The following is a 20140-nucleotide window of genomic DNA, read 5'->3' on the forward strand; positions in this document are numbered from 1 at the left end:
AAATGTTCTCTTATTATAGCCTTGTTGAGGTCTCTGGGATCTAAGCATATGCATAGCTGGCCGTTACTTTTCTCCATAATGACTAGCGAGCTCACACATTCTGTTGGCTCCTCAATTTTTTGTATTACTTGCATTGCTTCCATCCTTGCAAGCTCAATCTTGAGTTTATCACAGAGTGCAAATGGATGGACCTCCTTGTTTATCCAAATTGTATGTTCACTCTGCAAGCAGCCCAACTCTTGAAACAAATGATGATATTCCCGAAAGAGTGCCTCCTAGGAAGGTACAGTACGATCATGTAGTGAGAGCACCCGTTTTACCAGACTGAGTTTTTCACTTCAGCCAGGCCTAAAACTGGTGTCACCTCCTTCGGTTCGACAATGAACAGGATCCTGTATGGGTGGTTTTATGGTTAATGCTAGCAATGCACCTCCCCTTCAATGGTATATTTGTTCCAGAATAATCAGCTACTTTTTTTCTGTTGGTCCCAGTTTTGGTCTTATCTTCAGTCTCTCATAATCTTGTTCAGATGGAATGTTAACCTGAGCTCCTGTGTCTGGTTTCAGTGGAATTATTGTTCCATTCACTGACATAGGCAGTATCCAGTCCCTTTCATCAGGCTCGCTTGATTTCAGCATGTTTATGACAAATTCCTCAACAATGTTGTCTTCAACTGAACGCTTTCTGCATTTGGTATCTGCAGCATTTTGCAAAATGACACTTTCCTCCACATTTATGACCGAGTTTCCCAAAGGCAACACGCTATTTGGGGCCATGCTGTGATCCACACCTTCCACATCACCGTTTATATCCAGTCTTCCCCTAGCAGTGGTTTTCCTAGCAAGTAATTCCACTTTCTGATTGGACCTGTTCTAGCTATATTCGTTTGTGCTTAGTACATGGATAACCCCTTCTGGTGAAGCCAGCTCTTTAGCTTGTGCATTCAGAGTTTCTACTGCCCTGCATACCTGGAGAGCTTTTTCTCAAGTTAAATCTCCTTCCCAGAGCAGTCTCTCTCTTAACACGTTGGCTTTAATGCCACAAATGAATGGTTGAAGACGCTGAAAGCATGAAGTGAAGTAAAATGCTGACTGAATTGGAGGAAGACTGCATGCCAAAAACGAATGAAACCTTTGAGAGAGAGAATTTTTTTACATGCATGCAAAAAACTGATGACTCTCTAGAGCAATATGTCAGGGAATTGAGAAGACTCAGACCTGTGACTTTGGTGAGTCGACAGAGTCTCTGGTCAAAGATAGAATGATTTGTTGCCCCAGCAGCAACTTGGCCCATGGACTTTGCTCACAATGTTGTGCCTATAAGAAACTACCCGGGCCTCTGGCAGCTCTTAGACACCCGTTTTTACCCACAAATCAGGCAGGTCGGTGTTTGCACCCTCCTCATTTGTGTGCACAATTTGCTCTGGGCATAACAATTTAATTAAGAGGCTTGGATAAAATATATAAACTCCTACCTGTGGGGTACAGCCAGACTTTCTATCTGTTCTTAAATCGTGCTTCCCTCCCACCAGCCCAGTGAGAATAGTCTTGGAAAATGAAAGTAGAGTAAAAAAGAAACATATTAGCAAAAACAACGGTGTTTTCGGATCTTCAAATTTGAGTCTTATTAAATGAACAAAGCAATAAGAAGTGAAAGGTCTGGGAGACATTAGCCTTCAATAAGACCTTGCTTTTAAAAGGGATTATGGGGGAGGATGAGCATTCTGTGTATCCTTCATGTCGGTTCCCAACTGTGGGAGAACAGTCCACAAACAAGTAAGTGCCAACTGAGTTTGCGTTAGGTGACCAGGGTAAAATACTCTTTGATTAAAGGAACATAAAGAGATCTTCTGTAACCTTTTAAATCAGACTATACGCGATGGAGGGCTCATCATACAGTAAAGTTAATACCTCAGAAACTTTGCCCAATTGATTTGTATGTGAATTAGTGGGGGCCTTGATTTCTGGATGAGTTTCAGAATCCTTTGTATGTTCATCCTTCAGGCAAGATACTAAGTTGAAAATGCTTTCTGGGCATCCCCAGCATGGGTGAGAGAGCCCTTGGCACTTTGCACACATGTTCTTGCTCTCTGTGATGGTAGCGCCACTGAGAGCTTGCAGCAATCCCTGGCACATCCCACAATGATCCAGCTGCAGAGTGTCCAACCCAGATTGTTGCTCTTGGTTGGATCAGTTTAGGAGAGCGATTGAATGACTGATTCCAGATTAATCGTGTTTGGCTTGGCAGCGACATTAGAAGCATAACTCCAGCCTCTTGCTTTGCAATTCAGACATGGCAGGGAGGATGGGCTCTGCGTGAGCCATTTGCTGCCGGGCTAGGAACTCTCCAAGCAAACAAACCAGAAGCAGGTGACGTGGCACTGTCAGCTTTAGTGGGCTTGATCCCCAGCTCCCGGCTGCCCTCCAGATGAGATGCTGAAGGTCTCCCCTCCTCACACTCCCTGGAGATAGCTCCTGCAGCGCTAGCCTCCAGCTGATTTATAACCAATGGAGGGATAGTGGGGCAGGGCAGCTAGGGAGAGAAACCTGCATACTCAGAGCACATGTGTTGGGTGAAATTCCCCTCATCTCCTTCAACCCCCGCTTCAGGCACTGCAAAGGAGACATGTCGCAAGGTCCTAAGCTCACAGCCGTGCAATCCTCAAAGTCCCTGGGGATACCAGAGCCCCAAGGGCTGCAGCGTCACTACCATGAGTCGTAGTGACAGGAACCACCACGGTACCAACCTAAAGTACTTTTGCCATGAAGGAAACTATGCGTTTTGCTTTTCCATAGACCAGATGTAGCACAGACAGCAGTAGTGCAAGCTTCCCCTCAGCTTTCTCCGGTACATGTGTGGCCCCCGTCACCACAGCGTCTCACAATATTTAGCTAGCCACGCAACACCCCTGGCAGCTTGAGGCAGAGAGAGACTAAGTGACTTGCTCAAGGTCACACAGGAAGTCTGTGGGGGAGCAGGGGCTTGAATCCAGACCTCCCAAATCATACGCTAGCACGCTAACCACTGGACCACCCTTCCTCTCACTGACCTGGAAGTGGGACCTGACTTGGCCAGAAGAAGAGTGAGGATGAAAGATAATAATGGGGCGTGGGGGCAGTTAACCAGACCCTCCAAAACCTTGAAGATTCAGCTGGAGCTTCGATCAAAGCTTCAGATGCAGGGGTGGGAAGGGATAGATTTTATCGGAAGTGATTCACTCATCATTAGGCCTACGGTGAAACAAGAGGCCTTCTAAGCGGTGGCCCCGCTCCCCCCGCCCTCTGCTTTTCTCACCTGGAAGGTCAATAATGAGCCATCCATCCTCTTCCTCCTCCTCAGAGACAAAGGGTTTGGGTTCCTCCAGGCCCTCATGTGTGCTGCTGTCACTGAAGAAGAGGCTGGTGAGGCGTTGGAACATGGCTGGGGAATGGTTTCCAAGGTGAGCTTTGATGGGAAGAGAGAAGAAAAACCCAGCGTCGAGTGCCTGCCTCAGAGCACGGAGATGGACGTTGCTGGTGGGTGCCAGGTGGGAGAGTGACACTTCAGAGTCCTGTCTGGGTGGACGAGTCCTTCTGAAGGGCAGGAACTCCTTCTTTCCTAGCGAAAGCTTAGCTGAGTCGAATTAAGTATAGTGCAATCATGAGGTTCTTCACTTGGCTTCAGTGCAAAGGCCTGTGAAGAAAGGAGAAATTCATTCATGCCTTGTGGAAAACCAGAGCCTCCTGCATCACGAGGGATTCAGATGGGCTGCAGGGAGGAGGAAGAGGAAACCCTGATATGGATCTCAAGGACAAGTCACTGCAACCATTCTCTTTTTATAGGGTGCTGTGTGCTGGGGAAAGCACAGACCTCAAGGTTGGCTGCCGCAGCCCCCTTGATCTCTGACAGCGTCACTTTTACCACCCAGACACCTCCTGCAATGCTGAGTTCACTCAGTGTTTCCCTTCCCCTCCCCGTGCCTCAGGCAATGACTTTCCTTTCACCCCCTTTTGCTTTTATTCATTTTGACTTGTTTTCCTCGAAAGCAAACCAGCTTAGCAGTGGCGCTTGCACAGAGTTTGCAAAGTGCAGGCTAGGGCTCCGGCACTAAATAAGGAATAAGATATGAGCAGATTGTATGTCAGGAGACCTAGGTTCTAGTACTCCAGTGACCTCGGGCAAGTCACTTTCCCTTGCTGTGTCTCAGTTTCCCCTCTGTAAAATGGGGATGTTGACACTTGCTCTTCTGTGAAAAGTGTTGGTGAGATGGAGGGGTGAAAACTATGATATTGTGCTAAATATTATTATGAAAAACTAGGGATGGGCTAAGGGGCTGGACTGGACAAACACTCAAGCATTCAGATGGTCACACGGAGCACATGATGTACTCATGACTATAGAGCCGGGCTGGAAAACACATGAAAACCGACTTTCCCAGGTTAAGTCAGTGCTGCTTCCTCTGTTCAGAAGCAGGACACCAAAAGGCTTTGAAAATGACCAGGCCACCCTCTATCACTTTCCCCCACGGTACAGGGCCACCCAGAGAGGGGAGGCAAATGGGGCAATTTGCCCCAGGCCCCCACGAGAATATAACAGTCTATAGTTTTGCAACTTTTTTTTATGGAAAGGTCCCCCGAAATTGCTTTGCCCCAGGCCCCCTGAATCCTCTAGGCAGCCCTGCCATGGTGAGCTAACTACACAAGGATTAAGGTTTGGTTTACAACTATGGGGGTGGATAATCACCCTTTGAGTCACGGGCCTCCTTGTGTCTTCCCACCGCGTGCTCCTACTTGGGTGAGAGTTGGAGGTGTTGAAGGGAGGGGGTCCAATAAATCTTAATTACAGTAGTGGAAATTAGACCCTAAGCCACTTTCTGATCTCTGTCCCTCTGGCATAAAGCTGGAGCCTGTTGATTTCAATGGAGTTACTCCAGATTTACACAGCAGAATCTGGGGCAGCAGATGAAAAGCAGGAAAGGGATTCGAAAGGGTGTAACAGCATGATCGTATCGGGAAGCTGATTAGAATTTACGTCTTAGGGTTTGATCAACAAAATTCAGCCCTTATCAAGAGGAAACAGATGAGACACTAAATATATACACCCAGAACAGGCATCTGCTGACAGGCAGCTCCTGGCCTGTAAGTCTCAGTGGGCAGGATAGTTAAACTGGCTGAATGTCTCTTTTGCAGACAGAGAAGTGGCTTCACACAAGAGAATAAATAACAATTACAAATAGCCATGTTCTCCCTATTTTTCTCTGAAATGTGTTGAGTCAGTCCACTAGTTCTCTCCAGCTCTAAAAAAAACATAGACCTCAAAGCACTTTGCAAAGCTGTGTATCATTATCCCCATTTCACAGCTGGGGAAACTGAGGCACAGAGCAGCTAAGTGACAAAAGTGAGACCAGATTTCCCAGTTCCCAGTCCATTGCTCCAAGGCTGCTGCCCGGGAGCTAACCACCTCTACCAATGGCTGTGCTAAGGGCCCTGTGGTTGGATAGGATGGGTTTTCATTTAATATTTATCTACTCTGGGAACAATGAGTAATGAAAGATTACAGGAGAAGTGCTTCATTATTCCATGCCCTCAAAGCAGCCCTTTCCCTGCTGGAGTGCAGAAGAGATGACATAGCCACTTACATGACCACCCTCTTGCCCAGATTTTGCAGGCTCGTATAAATTGGACCCACATCCAAGCCACCCTGGGTTTGGAAAGAAAATGAACCGAAGGGGTTTTGCAGAATCAAAAGCACACATGTGCTGGCCCATCTCCATTGCATTTGCATTCATACCTTGGGCAGGAAGGAACAGTGTGGAAGAGAAAGCTGCCTCATTCAACAACCAGGAGGAGAGGGGTTGATGGGCCAAGGAGCTGGGGGAAGGGAAGACTGAATACAGGCTGGCAGGGCTGAGAGAGAAGTTGGGGTGGGAGGGAGACTAGGACTGGGAGTCAGACGAGAAGGCTGGGCAAGGAGACCAGGACTGGGAGCTGGGGAGATCAAAGAGAGAGGAGCTTGAGGTGGGGGTGGAGACTGAGCCTGGATAATGATCCAGAGCAAGGAGTCAGTCTGCCTGGCAAGGAGACTAGGACTGAGGAACCTGTGGGGTGGAGGAAGGAGATCAGACAGATCTGCTGATGAGCTGGGGCACAGGGGGAGAAATGAGAGTGGCTGGGCAAAGAGGCTGGGAGGAGGCACACTGAGACTGGATGATGAGCCTGATGAGGAGACTGGGACCAGGACCCAGTGGAGGTGGAGAACATGGGGTAGAGGGAGAGAGACTGGAGGCCTGAGGAGGGGAAGAGCTAGATTGGACAAGGAAACAAGAAGGAAGGAACAGGGGGCAAGAAGTCAGGGAGGCAGGTGGGAATGAGAATGGTTGGGCAAAGAGCCTGGGCTTGGGGGCAGGGACTGGGAGGGGGAGTCCAGAGGGGTGGGACTGGAACATGCTGGACAAGACCAGAACTGAGATGAAAAATCTGAGGAGTAGAGACTGGGACTGGAAAAGAGAGTGGGACAAGGAGCCTAGGGTGAGAAGACACAAGACAGGGACTGGTAGGAGGGGATAGGGCAGAAGGGCTCAAGCTTCGGGGTGGGTACAAACAGACAGAAGTAGGCTGTACCCACTAGAGCACACTCCCCTCCAAAGCCTGGGCTGGAACCCAAGAACTGAGTCTCACTCCTTCCTCTGCTGACAGCAAATATCTGTGAAAGCTGCTGGCAAAGTGTCCTATCCCCCCTCTAGTGCTAGTCCATGTGAAGGATAACAACCTACTACTGCTATCATTTGCTCAAGTGGCAGAGGTCTGCGTGGTGACTCTAAAGGTTCCAATGTGGCTGATGACCCATCTGGGTGCCAATGTGATGCCACAAGGTGGACTTTCTGATTTTTCAGTTTGCTTTTTTAAACACCTAGGAAATGACATACACAGACTCACATACAAAGTAGTTAAAAGAATATGATTAAGGCTGCAAAGTCAAGTACTCAGAAGTCAGGGTGGCTGGCCCTTTAAAAGGCAATGGGTCTCATCCCCACCTGTAACACTGCCAACTCTCCTTCCCAGGTGGGGAAAATTAACCAAGTCATGTGACCTGTGGGTCACCACACCGGATCAGGCCTCTGGTGGATAAGGAAGAGGCCTGGCCTAGCAGATGGCTATAGAGAGTAAGAAGGTTTCTGTGGATGATGATGAGGAGTTGCTGCTGGTGAGCAGGAACACAGACCCTTGGGAAGAAGAGGCTCTGCCTAGCTAGATACTGGGTGAGGACTCTTCATTTTGAGCTTATTTTGTGTTTGTGAGTCTTTGCTATTTGTGTAGGGCCAGAGAGAGCTGGATTAGAGGAAGATAGAGAGGTCAGCTGGAAGAAGCTGACCAGAAGCAGAACACAGCCCTGGTGGAGGGCTGTGGGCTCCCTTGATTGGGAAAGGATCCCAGAAGGGAAATGCTCCCTTTTTTTGATACCTCTGGCCTGTGTGGAGTATTTGAGGAGGTCTGAGTGAAGGGAAACTAAGGCAGGGGACTTGCAGCACCTTCCCAGGCTATGAAAGGTGATTGGGTGGCAGAAAATGCATAGGCAATGCCTGGCATTTCCTAGTTACTGCAATCTTGGCTATGCAACTTTAATAACTCTCTTGTAATGCAGTTTTGTGTATGTAATTAGAATTCTGTCCAGTAGTGCAGTAAGAAGAAAGTAACCCAACAAAAAGCACAGGGGCTAGTTTGCTACAATGATGTTACGGTCCAGTTCTGCGATGACCTTGGTGTGTAATATAAACCTTGTGATACATGTTCTTCCCAAATCAATAACCTGTGTAGCAGAGTAGAGCAGAGACTTGGCTATGCTCTAAACAACTGAGAAGAGATCTGGCTCCTCTGGCTGTGTAAAGGGCCAGTTAATGTGTCCCAGGTGGCTGGGAAAGAACTCCCCCAGCACTGGCCTGCCATAAGCAGCCCCATTATGCCCTGTTCCAAGTCCTGGGATATTGTCTATTATGGTACTGCCTCAAGACCAGCCATGGTCAATGCCCCATTGTACTAGGACATTGTAGTAGTCCCGTCCCTGCCCCAAGCAGCTTATCATTTAAATAAACAAGACGAAGGGGGTAGGGGAAAGGGTAAAATGCACAAGCGAAGAGAACTGAGTGATAGTTTGTGAATGTCCTGATAGTGCCACAAGTTCTATCCTGGCGGTTTGGTATTTTGCATCGGATCATTTTTAGGAGACAAACTGAACGGAAAGACAAGAGAAGGTGAGAAAACAGCTGAGGAAAAGGACTCGGCCAGGCCTGTAATGCTCCAGGGACTCTGGGATGCACTGCAGTCTATAGGCAGCTCAAGGACTGTGGTAAGTTAAACAGCTGGGGCGGTTCTCATCTACATCAGGAGTCATTTGAATCCTTTGAACACCACAGAGTTCAGAGGGTGCAAAGATGACTTAATTCCACCATTCCGTCACCTCTTCCCCACGGCTGCATCTCCTGGGGGCACCGTGGAGAATTGGCTCCTTCAGAACAACCTCTGACCACTCCATTACGTTAACAAGGAGAGAAGGTCAAATAAAATATTTATCCGAAAGCTCAAATAAACAGAGTTACACTCCAGTGCTGAATACGTGAGTTTGTCTATCTCTTTCTAGATTTGGGAGGAAGCGTTGTCTCGTGATTAGAGCATAGTATTCTGAGCCAGGAAATCATTGTTGAGTTCCTGCCTCTAGCTCTGGGCAGGGCATTTCACCATGTTATGGTTTGTTACCATCCCAATTTTACTGATGGGGGAAACTAAATCTCTAACTTAGAGCGGGACTGCGGGGTGGGGGGTAGCGGGATTGAACATTATTGTCTATAAAGATCTTGAAGACCTACAGAACGGTGATGTGACCAATTAATGGAAAAATATATTCAGATGAGACGAAAAAGAAAACAGGGATTAAAACCACATCAAGGGCTAGATTTGGGGAAATTGAATTTGCATGCACAAGTCACAGTATTGCATGCAGTTCCCTGCTTTGCATGCAAATGTTTGTGCAAGTGAGGATTCTAGTTTGAGAGGGTGGCTGTCATAGGGTGAGTTGGGCCTCTTGTGTCTGGTTTTCACTGAATCCTGCATAGGAGTAGGGTCATGTGGCTGGGTCTGATGACTGAACTGGATGCAGTTCTTGCTATTTAAGATGCTGCCTGGTCTATCTCTCTCTCCCTCCCCCCAACCCCCAATGGGGAGAGACCTGAGAGCAGAACATGAGGGGGTTTAGCCAGGAAGGGTCTGGGGCAGACTTAGGGAAGTGTGGTGGGAAGAAGACCTGAAGTAAAGGCTAAAGAGGCCCCACCTGAGCAGTAAAGGCTAAAGAGGCCCCATCTGAGCAACCCACACTATAGCTGCATTGCCTCTCCTCTTAAGCAGCCTGACCCAAAGACCACTGAGAGACTTCCATTGACCTTCATGGGCTCTGGATCAGGTCCATAATGAAGTTCAATGAATAGGGACTGTCCTACAAGCTGGCTTTCTAGCTCAAGTGGTAGGGGCTGGAGCATGTGGTGCTAAGGTTCTGTATTTAAGGCTCATCAACAAAGGCGGACCTGTGGCCATGGCTTGTTATAGTTGTACATTTATGGCTTTTTTTAATCTACTGACCTGGACTAAGCTATTGCAGGGTGCAGTGCTTTCTTAGAGCTGGGTAGTTGGCACACTTGAAACCACCGAGCATGCAGTAAGGCCCTGGGGAGTCTGAGATGAGCTAGATGCACCAAGATCCCAGGGTCTGCAATGCCCTGGTGCAGCAGGCTGGAAACTCTGCAGCACTTAATCTAAATACTTACAAACAGAGGCTTAATGAACTAAGCATGGAAATGAATAAGGCAGGACCTCTTGTGTTAGTAAATGCAATTTGTTTTAGAATAGCCCCATCTCTCTAGATTTTTATTATTATTATATTTTAATGTTGTGGATTTTTTTTTTACACTGACTTCTAGGGCATTGTGGTGAATCTTGCTGGCTGGGTGGTGGCTCAGAAAGATACTGCACCAGTTACGCTCAGTTCATGCTTTCAAGGCTTTCCTCTCAACTATGAGGGCTAGGAGTATAACATAGCTGAGATCCTGAAGCACAGCTCTCTGGCAAATGCTACGGCCACAGAACCTCAGGCCGAGTCCCAGGTATAGAACCATGTGTATACACCTCTTCCAGGTACAGTAAATCAAGTTCCATAGGGTACAGCAGACTACTTGACCAGTGATATCCCTGTTACGGATCCTTTAATAGAACTTACTCCAATCATGTACCATAGTGCTCCATGTGGCTGCTTCGCCCAAGCACCTGTGTAACGGGTCTGGCATATGAGCTATTCTCTGAAGCTCTTGCAGGCCTCCCCATAGCTGTGCTCAGTAGCCTTTTCTTTGCTGGGAAAGTCACCCATTGACCATGGGTATAGCTGAATATGGTTAAGTGCCCAGAATCCAGCTAATTCTAGGAATCCATACTCCTGGACCTTGGGCACTGTAATTGGATGCTACTAAGCGAGGAGGTGTTTCAATAAGGGTCATCTGTTTTTTCTCTTGTATTCTGCAGAAAGTGATCAGTCCACTTAGCAAGATGCAGGAAAGGTGTTCTGAGACTGATCTGCTTCAAGCCTTGAAATGAAGTGGGGCAGATCCTGGGCCTGGCTGAGACCTTGTTCAATCTCCAGGAAAACTTAACACAGCCTAAAGGCTGCTCTAAATTATGCAAGCGGGGATAGTCCCCTGGGGACGACTGCGCTGACTGGGGAATTGCTGGAGTGCAAGATTCTCTTGCCACACCAGCATACTAATCTACGCTTGGGTTCAGGAATGGGTGGCTGCAACAGCTTTATAACACCAGGGACTCCCATAAGTCAAGGGAAGAGATGCAGATGATACAAAACTATTCAAGATAGTTAAGTCCCAGGCAGACTGCGAAGAGCTACAAAAGGATCTCTCAAAACTGGATGACTGGGCAACAAAATAGCAGATGAAATTCAATATTGATAAATGCAAAATAATGCACATGGGAAAACATAATCCCAACTCTACATATAAAATGATGGGTTCTAAATTGGCTGTTACCACTCAGGAAAGAGATCTTGGAATCATTGAGTGGATGTTTTCAGAGAACTATCCACAATGTGCAGTGGCAGTCAAAAAAGCAAACAATGTTGGGAATCATTAAGAAAGGGATAGATAATAAGACTGAAAATATCATATTGCCTCTATATAAATCCATGGGGGCAACCACCTATGCACGCAGTATTCAACATGTGGGCGTACATCTTAAAAAAAGATGTATTGAAATTGGAAAAGGTCCAGAAAAGGGCAACAAAATGATTAGGGATACGGAATGGCTGCTGTATGAGGAGAGATTAATAAAACTGGGACTTTTCAGCTTGGAAAAAAGACGACTAAGGGAGAATACGATAGAGGTCTATAAAATCATGACCGAAAAAAAGTAAATAAAGAAGTGTTATTTACTTCTCATAATGCAAGAACTAGGGGTCACCAAATGAAATTAATAGGCAGCAGATTTAAAACAACAAAAAGGAAGTATTTTTTTTTTCCCCACACAAGGCACAGTCAAGCTGTGGAACTCCTTGCCAGAGGATGTTGTGAAAGCCAAGACTATAACAGGGTTCAAAAAGATCTAGATAAGTTTGTGGCGGATAGGTCCATCAATGGAGAGCCAAGATGGGCAGGGATGGTGTTCCTAGCTTCTGTTTGCCAGAAGCTGGGAATGGGCAACAGGGCATGGATCACTTGATGTTTGCCTGTTCTGTTCATTCCCTCAAGGGCACCTGATATTGGCCATTGTCAGAAGACATGATACTGGGCTAGATGGACCTTTGGTCTGACCCAGTGTGGTTGTTCTTATGAAGGCCCCGCTGGCCGGTTAGGGCCACTTTCCATCCCCTCTGTGTGCCCAATGGGGATGGAGTCATGGGCCAGGATTTAGCCCTCTGCACTCTGCTTCCTCTTATCTGCTGCAAAGGCCTGCTGTGCCCTGGTAATACCAATCTCCAGTGCAGATGTAATTGCTCTGGGGGAGCCAGTTACAATAGGGTTTCTCTGGTTATGACATGGTTCCACTTTAGAGTCTAGATTGGCCCGTAACTCTGCCCTGACCCTGCCATAGGCTCTGGGCTACATTCCTGGGAAGGCTAAGGTCTGGCATCCTTGTTCGTGGGCCTTTTGTCTATAAACTCATTGAGGGTATAAAGCCACCTGACACTTTGCGGGTGGAGCATGTTTTGTGTCAACACAAATGATGACATTCAGCCTTCTGTAAATTTAAGGCTTTAAACCTCATCCTATTTAATAACATGATGGACAGCTCACACTTCACACAGTGGAAAAAAAAACACTGTAGAGGCACATGTGAACCACCTGAACTGCTGACCATGGAGTGCTTGATCCCTGGTACTGCAGTAAAGCTGAACTTTTTTGCATTCAACTATTTTAAAAAAGCATTCAGGAAGCTTTCCATTCACAGGCTATGAATGCCCTTCAGGTCTGGTCTCAAGACAGAGGCACTGCTTAAGCACAGTCTAGTTAACTAGCACAACAGAGCACTTGAATGACTTGCTCTGTTGTTTATGAAAGGCTGGAGAACACCATGTAACTGGCAGCATCAAAGCTAATCAATCTGGCATGTAAATACCTTGATGGGAACTGCTATGCTGGCAACGTGGAGAGGACAGAAGAGATGGGTGAAAGTCAGCTTTCAGTTAGAAAAAAGTTGTGCGTGCAGTCTCACAGAATTTGATAAGCGGGGGTTGTAGAGCTAGGGAAGAGGGAGGGTCACATCACTCTGGTAACAACGCCATTCTCCCTATAAGAAGAGGGCCATTTGCTCTCCTCTGCAGAGCTGCTGGTACCTCCAACCATCACCTGCCTTATTCTACCTGTTTGATCTACCTTAGTTTCTGATCTCCATACATGTGCACTCGAGCTGTCCCTGTTACAGTTCCTGTAGCAGCCCCCTCTGCACGTTACAAACCATTACAGCGTCTCATTTAAATTGTGGAGTCCTCCATGTACTGAGAGGAGGAGAATCCATAGAACGTTCCTCGCATGGAGCTCTAGCCAGAATAGGCCTACTGACATTTACAGGATTACTCTCATGAGGGTCATGCTGCAGGATCAGCCCCAGTATTAGCATGCTCTGAGTTTGCTCTTCGCACACAAACTGTGCAGCCCTTCAGAAGTGTGCATCTATCAATCCTATAAAAGAGGATTGTGAGGCCTAGACAGAAAGTGCCAACCCAGCTTCGTACAAGGACTTAGCGCTAGAGAACCCAGCTCTCATTCCCAGGCCAATGAAAGAACCACCATCTCACTCTGGCAACCATTCAGAAATAGATTAATACTTGACCCAGATGTCCCTGAATGGGTGTTTTCCTGGCTTTCCCCATCACTAGTGGCTGATCCCACAAACTCTTGCTGCCTTTGTAGGGTTTCCATGGAACAATGGCAAGATTCAGCCCTAAGAGAACCACTTTCCCATTTACAGTGAGCCATCTCCTGCCTCTTAAACCCTTCAGGCCAGTGTCTGTTGGTGCTTTGTATGAACGTGAGGGGTCATAATGGATGCCCAGAGAGTGCAGCACTGTGAGGAAAGCAATCATAACAACAACACACAGAGGCACATGGTATCAGTAGGTGAACTGGGCAGGGGCTGCAGGGACAGCAGATGAAGAATGGTTCAGCAGTTAACGCATTGGTCAGTGAGTCAGCAGAGCTGGGTTCTGTGCAATCTGGGGCAAGTCACTTAGTGCTGAGTTGTCCAAAGGGGGTGAGACTCTGGGGGAGCAGCTCAGCTGTTGGGTGTTAAGACACACTTTGGGCCTGATTTGCAGAGGTTCTCAGCACCTTTAGCTCCCACTGACTTCAAGCGGAGTTATGGGTGCTCCATAGCTCTGCAAACCACCTCCAAGGGGGCACAGGCTAAGCACTCAGGAACTCTGGTGCCCCAAATCAATGGCCACTTCTGAAAATATTGGCATTCCGTCCCCCCCACGTATCCCCATCTGTAAAGGGGGGGGGGGAGAAGTGACCTCCCTCTCAAGGGTGAAACCTGCCCCTGAGCAGGCCTCAACATGGGGCAGGGGGTAAGCAGTTGCTCAGATGGGCCCACTGCCCTGGGGTGAATCCTCCCCAGCCCCCCATGTCTGAAGCTGGATGTCACCAGAGGGCTGCATAGCATTGTTCTGGATCAGAAGTGACTGAGTTGTTGACGGTTCAGATCAGCAATGAGGGGGCTAGGGGGAAAGAATGTTGATGAGTGAAATGACTCTCTTCCCTGTGCCTGAGTCTCTTTAAAACCTGCTCAATCCCAGCCTTTGACAACTGCTTGCAACAAGCCCAGCTGGGCCCTTATTAAGGGCAGTGAAGGATTTTAAGCCCCTGGTCCAGTCAGCAACTGTCTCTTGATGCCATCACTTAGTGACCCTGGAAAAGGCCATGGAGGGAGGAGCTGTGTTCATGCCCCGGTGTGGACTAAGCTGCAAGCAGCAAACATGGACAATGCAGTTGGCACCTGTCTGGAGCACAGAGCTCCTCTGAAGGGTATAGGAAGGGTTGGAATAAGATCTGTGGTTCACACTATACGGAGGCCTTGGCTTTCCGCTTCCCAAGCAGAGTGGGATGCAGCTAAACAGGACTCTCCCAGAGACTGGGAGAGAAGGGGAAGCCATTTCCACGAGAGGCAAGGAACTGACACATTCCGACCTGATGCAGAGGACAGAGGCTGGGCTCATGGTGGGCTCCTGTGGATTTCAGAGCTGGCACATAACCAGCCCTTGAAAGGGAACATGCCAAGCTGCTCAGGCTGGAAATAAGACCAACCAGTTGCATTTTGGCTTGTGAGGCCTCTACTCTTGTAAGCGGACTAGACTGACGCTGGACACCTATGAATCCAGCTTCTGGCTCCTTCCAGCCAGAGCGGTGGAGAAATCCAGCACCCTTTGCCTGTTCTTACAGGGTCTCCCCATTAGTGGTTCTGCAGTGGGCATGTGGGAGAATGTGTCTAAAACACCGCCTCTGATTACACCCCAGTGCCCTCACACTGACCCCACAAAGTCAATGGGCAAAGGGTCAGGCCCCAAAAGAAACTTAACAAGGGGTCTCTCCCCTTCTTGAGACAGGCCTGTAGCACTCCTGCTTCCAGTCAGGAGATCAGAGGGGCAGCTGCCAGCCCCATAGTGAGGCCATGGGACACAGGCAGGTCCAAGCAGCCCAGCCACGGTATTTTAGTAAGTTGCGGGTGTAGGAGGGAGGGGAAATAAAGCTTGTAAGCAGCTCCCTGGACTCTTGTTTTTGTAACGTGTGCCATTCGTCCAATCTGCTACACTCCAAAGGCAGATAGCACCATACGCTGTCTGCAGTTCTGCATGCCCTGGGTCTAATGTCACATTGCTGAGTGTCTATTGAATAATTTGTTTTAAACTGAGCTTACTCTGCCCTGCATTATACCTGCTTTCCCAGCCTTCACCGCACTCCTTCCTTCTGCTCCTACCACAGTGTGTTCTTCGTGCACTATTTTCAGTAGCTAGTGTTTGGTTTTCTTTCACTCCTGTCTCTTTGCCTCCATCCAACTTAGATGCACTTCCTCTTTCCCTGCACTTTCTCCAGGACCTCCCCTAAAAATGTCTCATTCTCTTCCCCTCAGTCTTTCCCATCTAGTCACCTCTCCTCATGCTTTTACCTTCTGCTTCTCAGCATGGTTCCACATCCACACACTCAGGGAAAGGAGCAGTAACTTCTCCTCCATGTGCAGTGGCAACAGCAGCCAGCAAAGTAAAGGAGGCCCTGCTAGAGTGGAAGGGTGGCTGAGTGGACCAAGGACACAGCCTGGAAGCATCTTGCCCACCAGGCATAGGGAAGTCTGTAGTTAGCAGCAGGGCCGTCCTTAGGATTTATGGTGCCCTAGGCAGGATTATTAAACTGGTGCCCCTGTGCCTGTCTTGCTCTTAGCAACACAAACATAAGCTTACAGTATTGGAAAACTTGTCACATGCATGTTATTAAAACCAGTTTAACTTAATAAGCACACTTGTAATGCTGATGGACTAGCACTAAAGAAGTAGCACTATAGAAAAAATTCTGATTTGACAGAATGATGCAAATAATATAATTTTTAATTTGTTCAACATTTTATTGGAAAGTTATATGAGAGGTATTGAAACAAGGATATGGTTTTTAATGAAAAGCTATCTTTCTGGCTTTTTTGGCTGCAAAATCAGGAATAATGTCATCGTATGACAAAGACAAAGTGATGTCTTGTTTGATTGCAAGAACAGCAACCAGTCAAGTGTGTCCTGACTCCTTGTAGAGCGGAGATATAGTATTTAATGAGTTTTAGTTTTGAGAAACTCCATTCTCCTGATGCTACTGTTACAGATTGTCATAGAATACGAGTGGCATGTACACGTTAGGATATATGTCAACAATTTACTGGGTATGAGTAAACTGTACATGTCCATCATCGATTTTGCATGTGGCAACACGGATGACAGTATACTCAATTCTTCATACAGTTCAAGTCCATTTAAATCAAAACAATAACCATGCTTCAGGAGGCTTTCTAGGTTAGGGGTCCCCAGCGCGTGCCGTGGTGCCATGGCGCCCGCAGGGGCCTCTCAGTGCACCTGCGTACTGGCTGCGGACAAGCATCTGCTGGAATGCCAGCGAAATTCGGCAGGCATTTCGGCGATGATGCCTCTGAGTATGACCCCACTTGCTGCGATAAGCGAGCGTCTATCCAGAGGCGTCGCTGCTAATGCGCGAATTTCAGCGGCATTTTGGCGATGCTCATCCACTGCCACGGTCCTTTGTCTGGCAGGTGCCAGACGAAAAGGTTGGGACCACTGCTCTAGGTTCTTGACACTTTGTCATTAGTTGCCCTTGTTGTCCTATTTCGTTGAAATTAGTCCTGCTCAGCCTTGCTACAGCTGAAGTGAATGGAACCCCAGGCCGACAGCGGGTTGAGTGGCTCAGCCAGGGTTTCAGCCACGAAGCACACTGTAATGCTGATGGACTAGCACTAAAGAAGTAGCACTATAGAAAAAAATTCTGATTTGACAGGAATTGATGCAAATAATATTATTTTTTAATTTGTCAAACATTTTATTGGAAAGTTATATGAAGAGGTATTGAAACAAGGATTGGTTTAATGAAAAGACTATCTTCTGCTTTTTTGGCTGCAAAATCAGGAATAATGTCATCGTGTATGACAAAGACAAGTGATTCTGTTTGATTGCGAAGACGCAAAGAACCAGTCAAGGTGTTCCTGACTCCTTGTAGAGCGGAGATGTATTTAATGAGTTTTAGTTTTTTGAGAAACACTCATCTCTGAGGCTTACCTGTGTATCGGATAGTGTCAGTAGATAAGAGTTGCAATGTTAACGTTAGGATATATGTCAAACTCAAGATTACCGGTATGATGTAATACTGTACACTGTCCCCATCATCCGGATTTTGCTATCGTGTTGGCAAAACGGAATGACGTATACTCAATTCTTCAACCAGTTCAGCTCCATTTAATAATCTAAAAACAAATACCATAGCTTCAAGGTTTCTTAGGTTAAGGGGTCCCAAAGCGCATCTGGTGCCCTGTGTGCCCAAAATGGCGCGCTCGCCGGGTCTCTTCAGACTGCAAACACTTGCGTCTTACTGAGCTGCCAGCCCAACTGACCATGGTGAAATTAGCACAGCATCTGATCTCAGGGACGGGGCACCCATGAAGCCACAGCAGCTCATCCTGTCCTGTGCAGTTTCCTCCGGATGAGATGGATCAGTGCCAGCCCAGGGGAGAGACGTGCTTTCCAGCTAGGATGTCCAGATCCAGATGTCCTGATTTTATAGGGCCAGTCCCAATATTTGGGGCTTTGTCTTATATAGGTACCAATTGCCACCAGCTAGGGTGACCAGACAGCAAGTGTGAAAAACCGAGACGGGGGTGGGAGGGAATAGGAGCCTATATAAAAAAAGACCCCAAAATCGGGACTGTCCCTATAAAATCGGGACATCTGGTCACCCTACAAGTGTGTTTCTTCCCTCACCCCTTCCCAGAGACCCCAGCAGCCAATCCCTCACCTCAGACTGTGCTGTATTCAGCTCTCTCTAGGACCCAGCAGCGCTGCTCTTACATGCTCCACTGCTTCCCGTCTGTCTGGGCTCCCTGCAGAGCAGTGCCCTCAGACCTAGTGATGCCCTAGGCGGCTGCCTGTTCTGCCTATGGCTAAGGACAGCCCTGGTTAGCAGATCGCTGTTCTCAGACTTATTATTCCCCGTCCAGCTCCTGCATGCAGAGCTGGGTTGAGGCACAAGGCCATGTGGAGTGCCATGGAGTTAGGCAATGTCTGACTCCCGGCTAGTCCTCATGGAGGCAAAGACAAGCCTGAAAACACAACCTGAGCGTAACTGATGCAGAGCTGCCTGCTTGATTTTGCACGAAGCCTGGAAAAAAACTCTGAGGTGTGTCCTATCCTATGTGCCTCCACTGTGTTGATTCCAGAGGAGGTGCTCTAAGGAGAGCCTACCAATGCTGCCCCAGCAGAGAATGAGATGAGTGGTGTTGGGTTTTTTCCCTTGTTGTCACCACTCCATCCTGGCTCTGCTAGGTTGGTATTGGCCGGGGCCCTCTCACACCACACAGGCCTCGGGGGGCTGGGGCATAAATTCTCCCTCCTTCAGGACAGATCCCAACTCCCTGAAGCCTGGGTGGTCCAGGCAGACAGTGTGCCCCCAGAGGAGATGATGTGGCAACCTGCCCACACCATCCCACCAATTCATCAGGTGGCTTGGGAGTAGGAGCCAAAACAGGAGTGTGGCCAGGGGTGTGCCTAGGATGCCAGATTGCTTTAATCTAACCCTGCTTTAGGGCTTGTTTACACATACACACTGCAGCGGCACTTGGTGACGACTCCGTCTAATGCTTCTCCCAGCGGTGTAGGTGCTCCACCTCCCTGAGTGGCGATAGCTATGTCAATGGGTGGCGCCCACCTGGCAACGTACTGCTGCCTAGGTCAGGAGTTCAGTCAGTATAGCTGCCTCCCTTGGGGCATGAACGTAGTTATACCGACATAAGGCTTGGTCTGCCCTGCAGACTTAAGTGCAGCTTGTTTCATCAGCGTCCCCCTCCTAGATGGCACTAGCGTTGCAGGCAAACTACATAAATATAGTGCTACTAAGCAGGGCAAAAGTTACAACAGGAATTCGAATCGGAACAAACATCACTTTGTTCCCAAGAGCTGAGGTAGGGATGTGAGCGCTCATGTCTGTGGCAGCAGGCACTTTATTAGTCTGCTCTTCAGGCAGAGCCATGTTACCTGCCTGTGCAGTGTGTAAGGCCCTGATCCCAGCAGCAATGACTGTTAATTATTAGTGTGAGTCCTATGTCTGCTAGATACTTTCAAAGCGGGTGTGAAGGAAGAGTGCTGGCTCTAGGTTGGGCAGAGCTCAAAGCGAGGCTGTGGAGAGCTCAGGGAATCTGCCCTACTGAATCTGAGGTCAGGAAGGATTTTCCTTTCCCCTCCCCACCCCACACACAATGGTTTTCACTTTCCTCTGGGGCACGGAGTTGGGATTGTTGGGCAGATCTACTTTCTCTGATGGAAGGAAGAGCTTTAGATATTTGCAGATCTGAACCCTTGTATCCATTTCAAATTGCACTAAGCTAAATGGTTCCTAGTGCATGAGAGCCACTGTTGCCATGATATAGGGGCTCTCTGGGAGTTTATATTGGCTTCTGTGAACCCACTTCATAAATAAGCCCATAAATTGCTCTAATTTCTCTGCAGATCCAGCAATCTCTTTTTGTTTTTTTAAGCGTACTGCTTTAACTGGCTAGTGTATATGTGCCCTGATGATTTCTGATGGATGGAATCAGAACAGATCAGCTGTGTGTCAGAGGCCCGACACCAATACAGAGTCGCCAGGGGGCTGTGCTTTGGAGCAGGAGGATCTGAGGTCCCATCAACAGCAGCACTGGAAGATCTAAGTGATCATTCCTGAGTTGCCATGGTTCTGTTACAATATCTTAATGCAGGTGGCTCCCCTTTACAGCATGGCAGGTACTAGATTCCATCAGCAAGTCATCTGAATGCTCATGAACGTGTCTCCATTTGCTAAATGAACATGTTGCCAAGTGCACAAGTCAGT

The 20140-nt window shown here is 47.9% G+C and overlaps 1 protein-coding gene across 3 annotated transcripts in view; it reads right to left on the reverse strand.

Annotated features, from left to right (window-relative positions):
* Nucleotides 1–20140, reverse strand: part of TP53INP2 (tumor protein p53 inducible nuclear protein 2) — a 59064-nt gene that overhangs the window by 25489 nt on the left and 13435 nt on the right. For all 3 annotated transcript variants that reach the window (XM_075072312.1, XM_032769653.2, XM_032769654.2), the window contains exon 2: nt 3295–3672. In XM_075072312.1, the coding sequence (XP_074928413.1) occupies nt 3295–3418 (124 nt within the window). In that variant the 5' untranslated portion in view covers nt 3419–3672. The remainder of the gene's footprint in view (nt 1–3294; nt 3673–20140) is intronic.

The sequence above is a fragment of the Chelonoidis abingdonii genome, chromosome 14 (genome assembly GCF_003597395.2).
Source record: "Chelonoidis abingdonii isolate Lonesome George chromosome 14, CheloAbing_2.0, whole genome shotgun sequence".
Lineage (NCBI taxonomy): Eukaryota > Metazoa > Chordata > Testudines > Testudinidae > Chelonoidis > Chelonoidis abingdonii.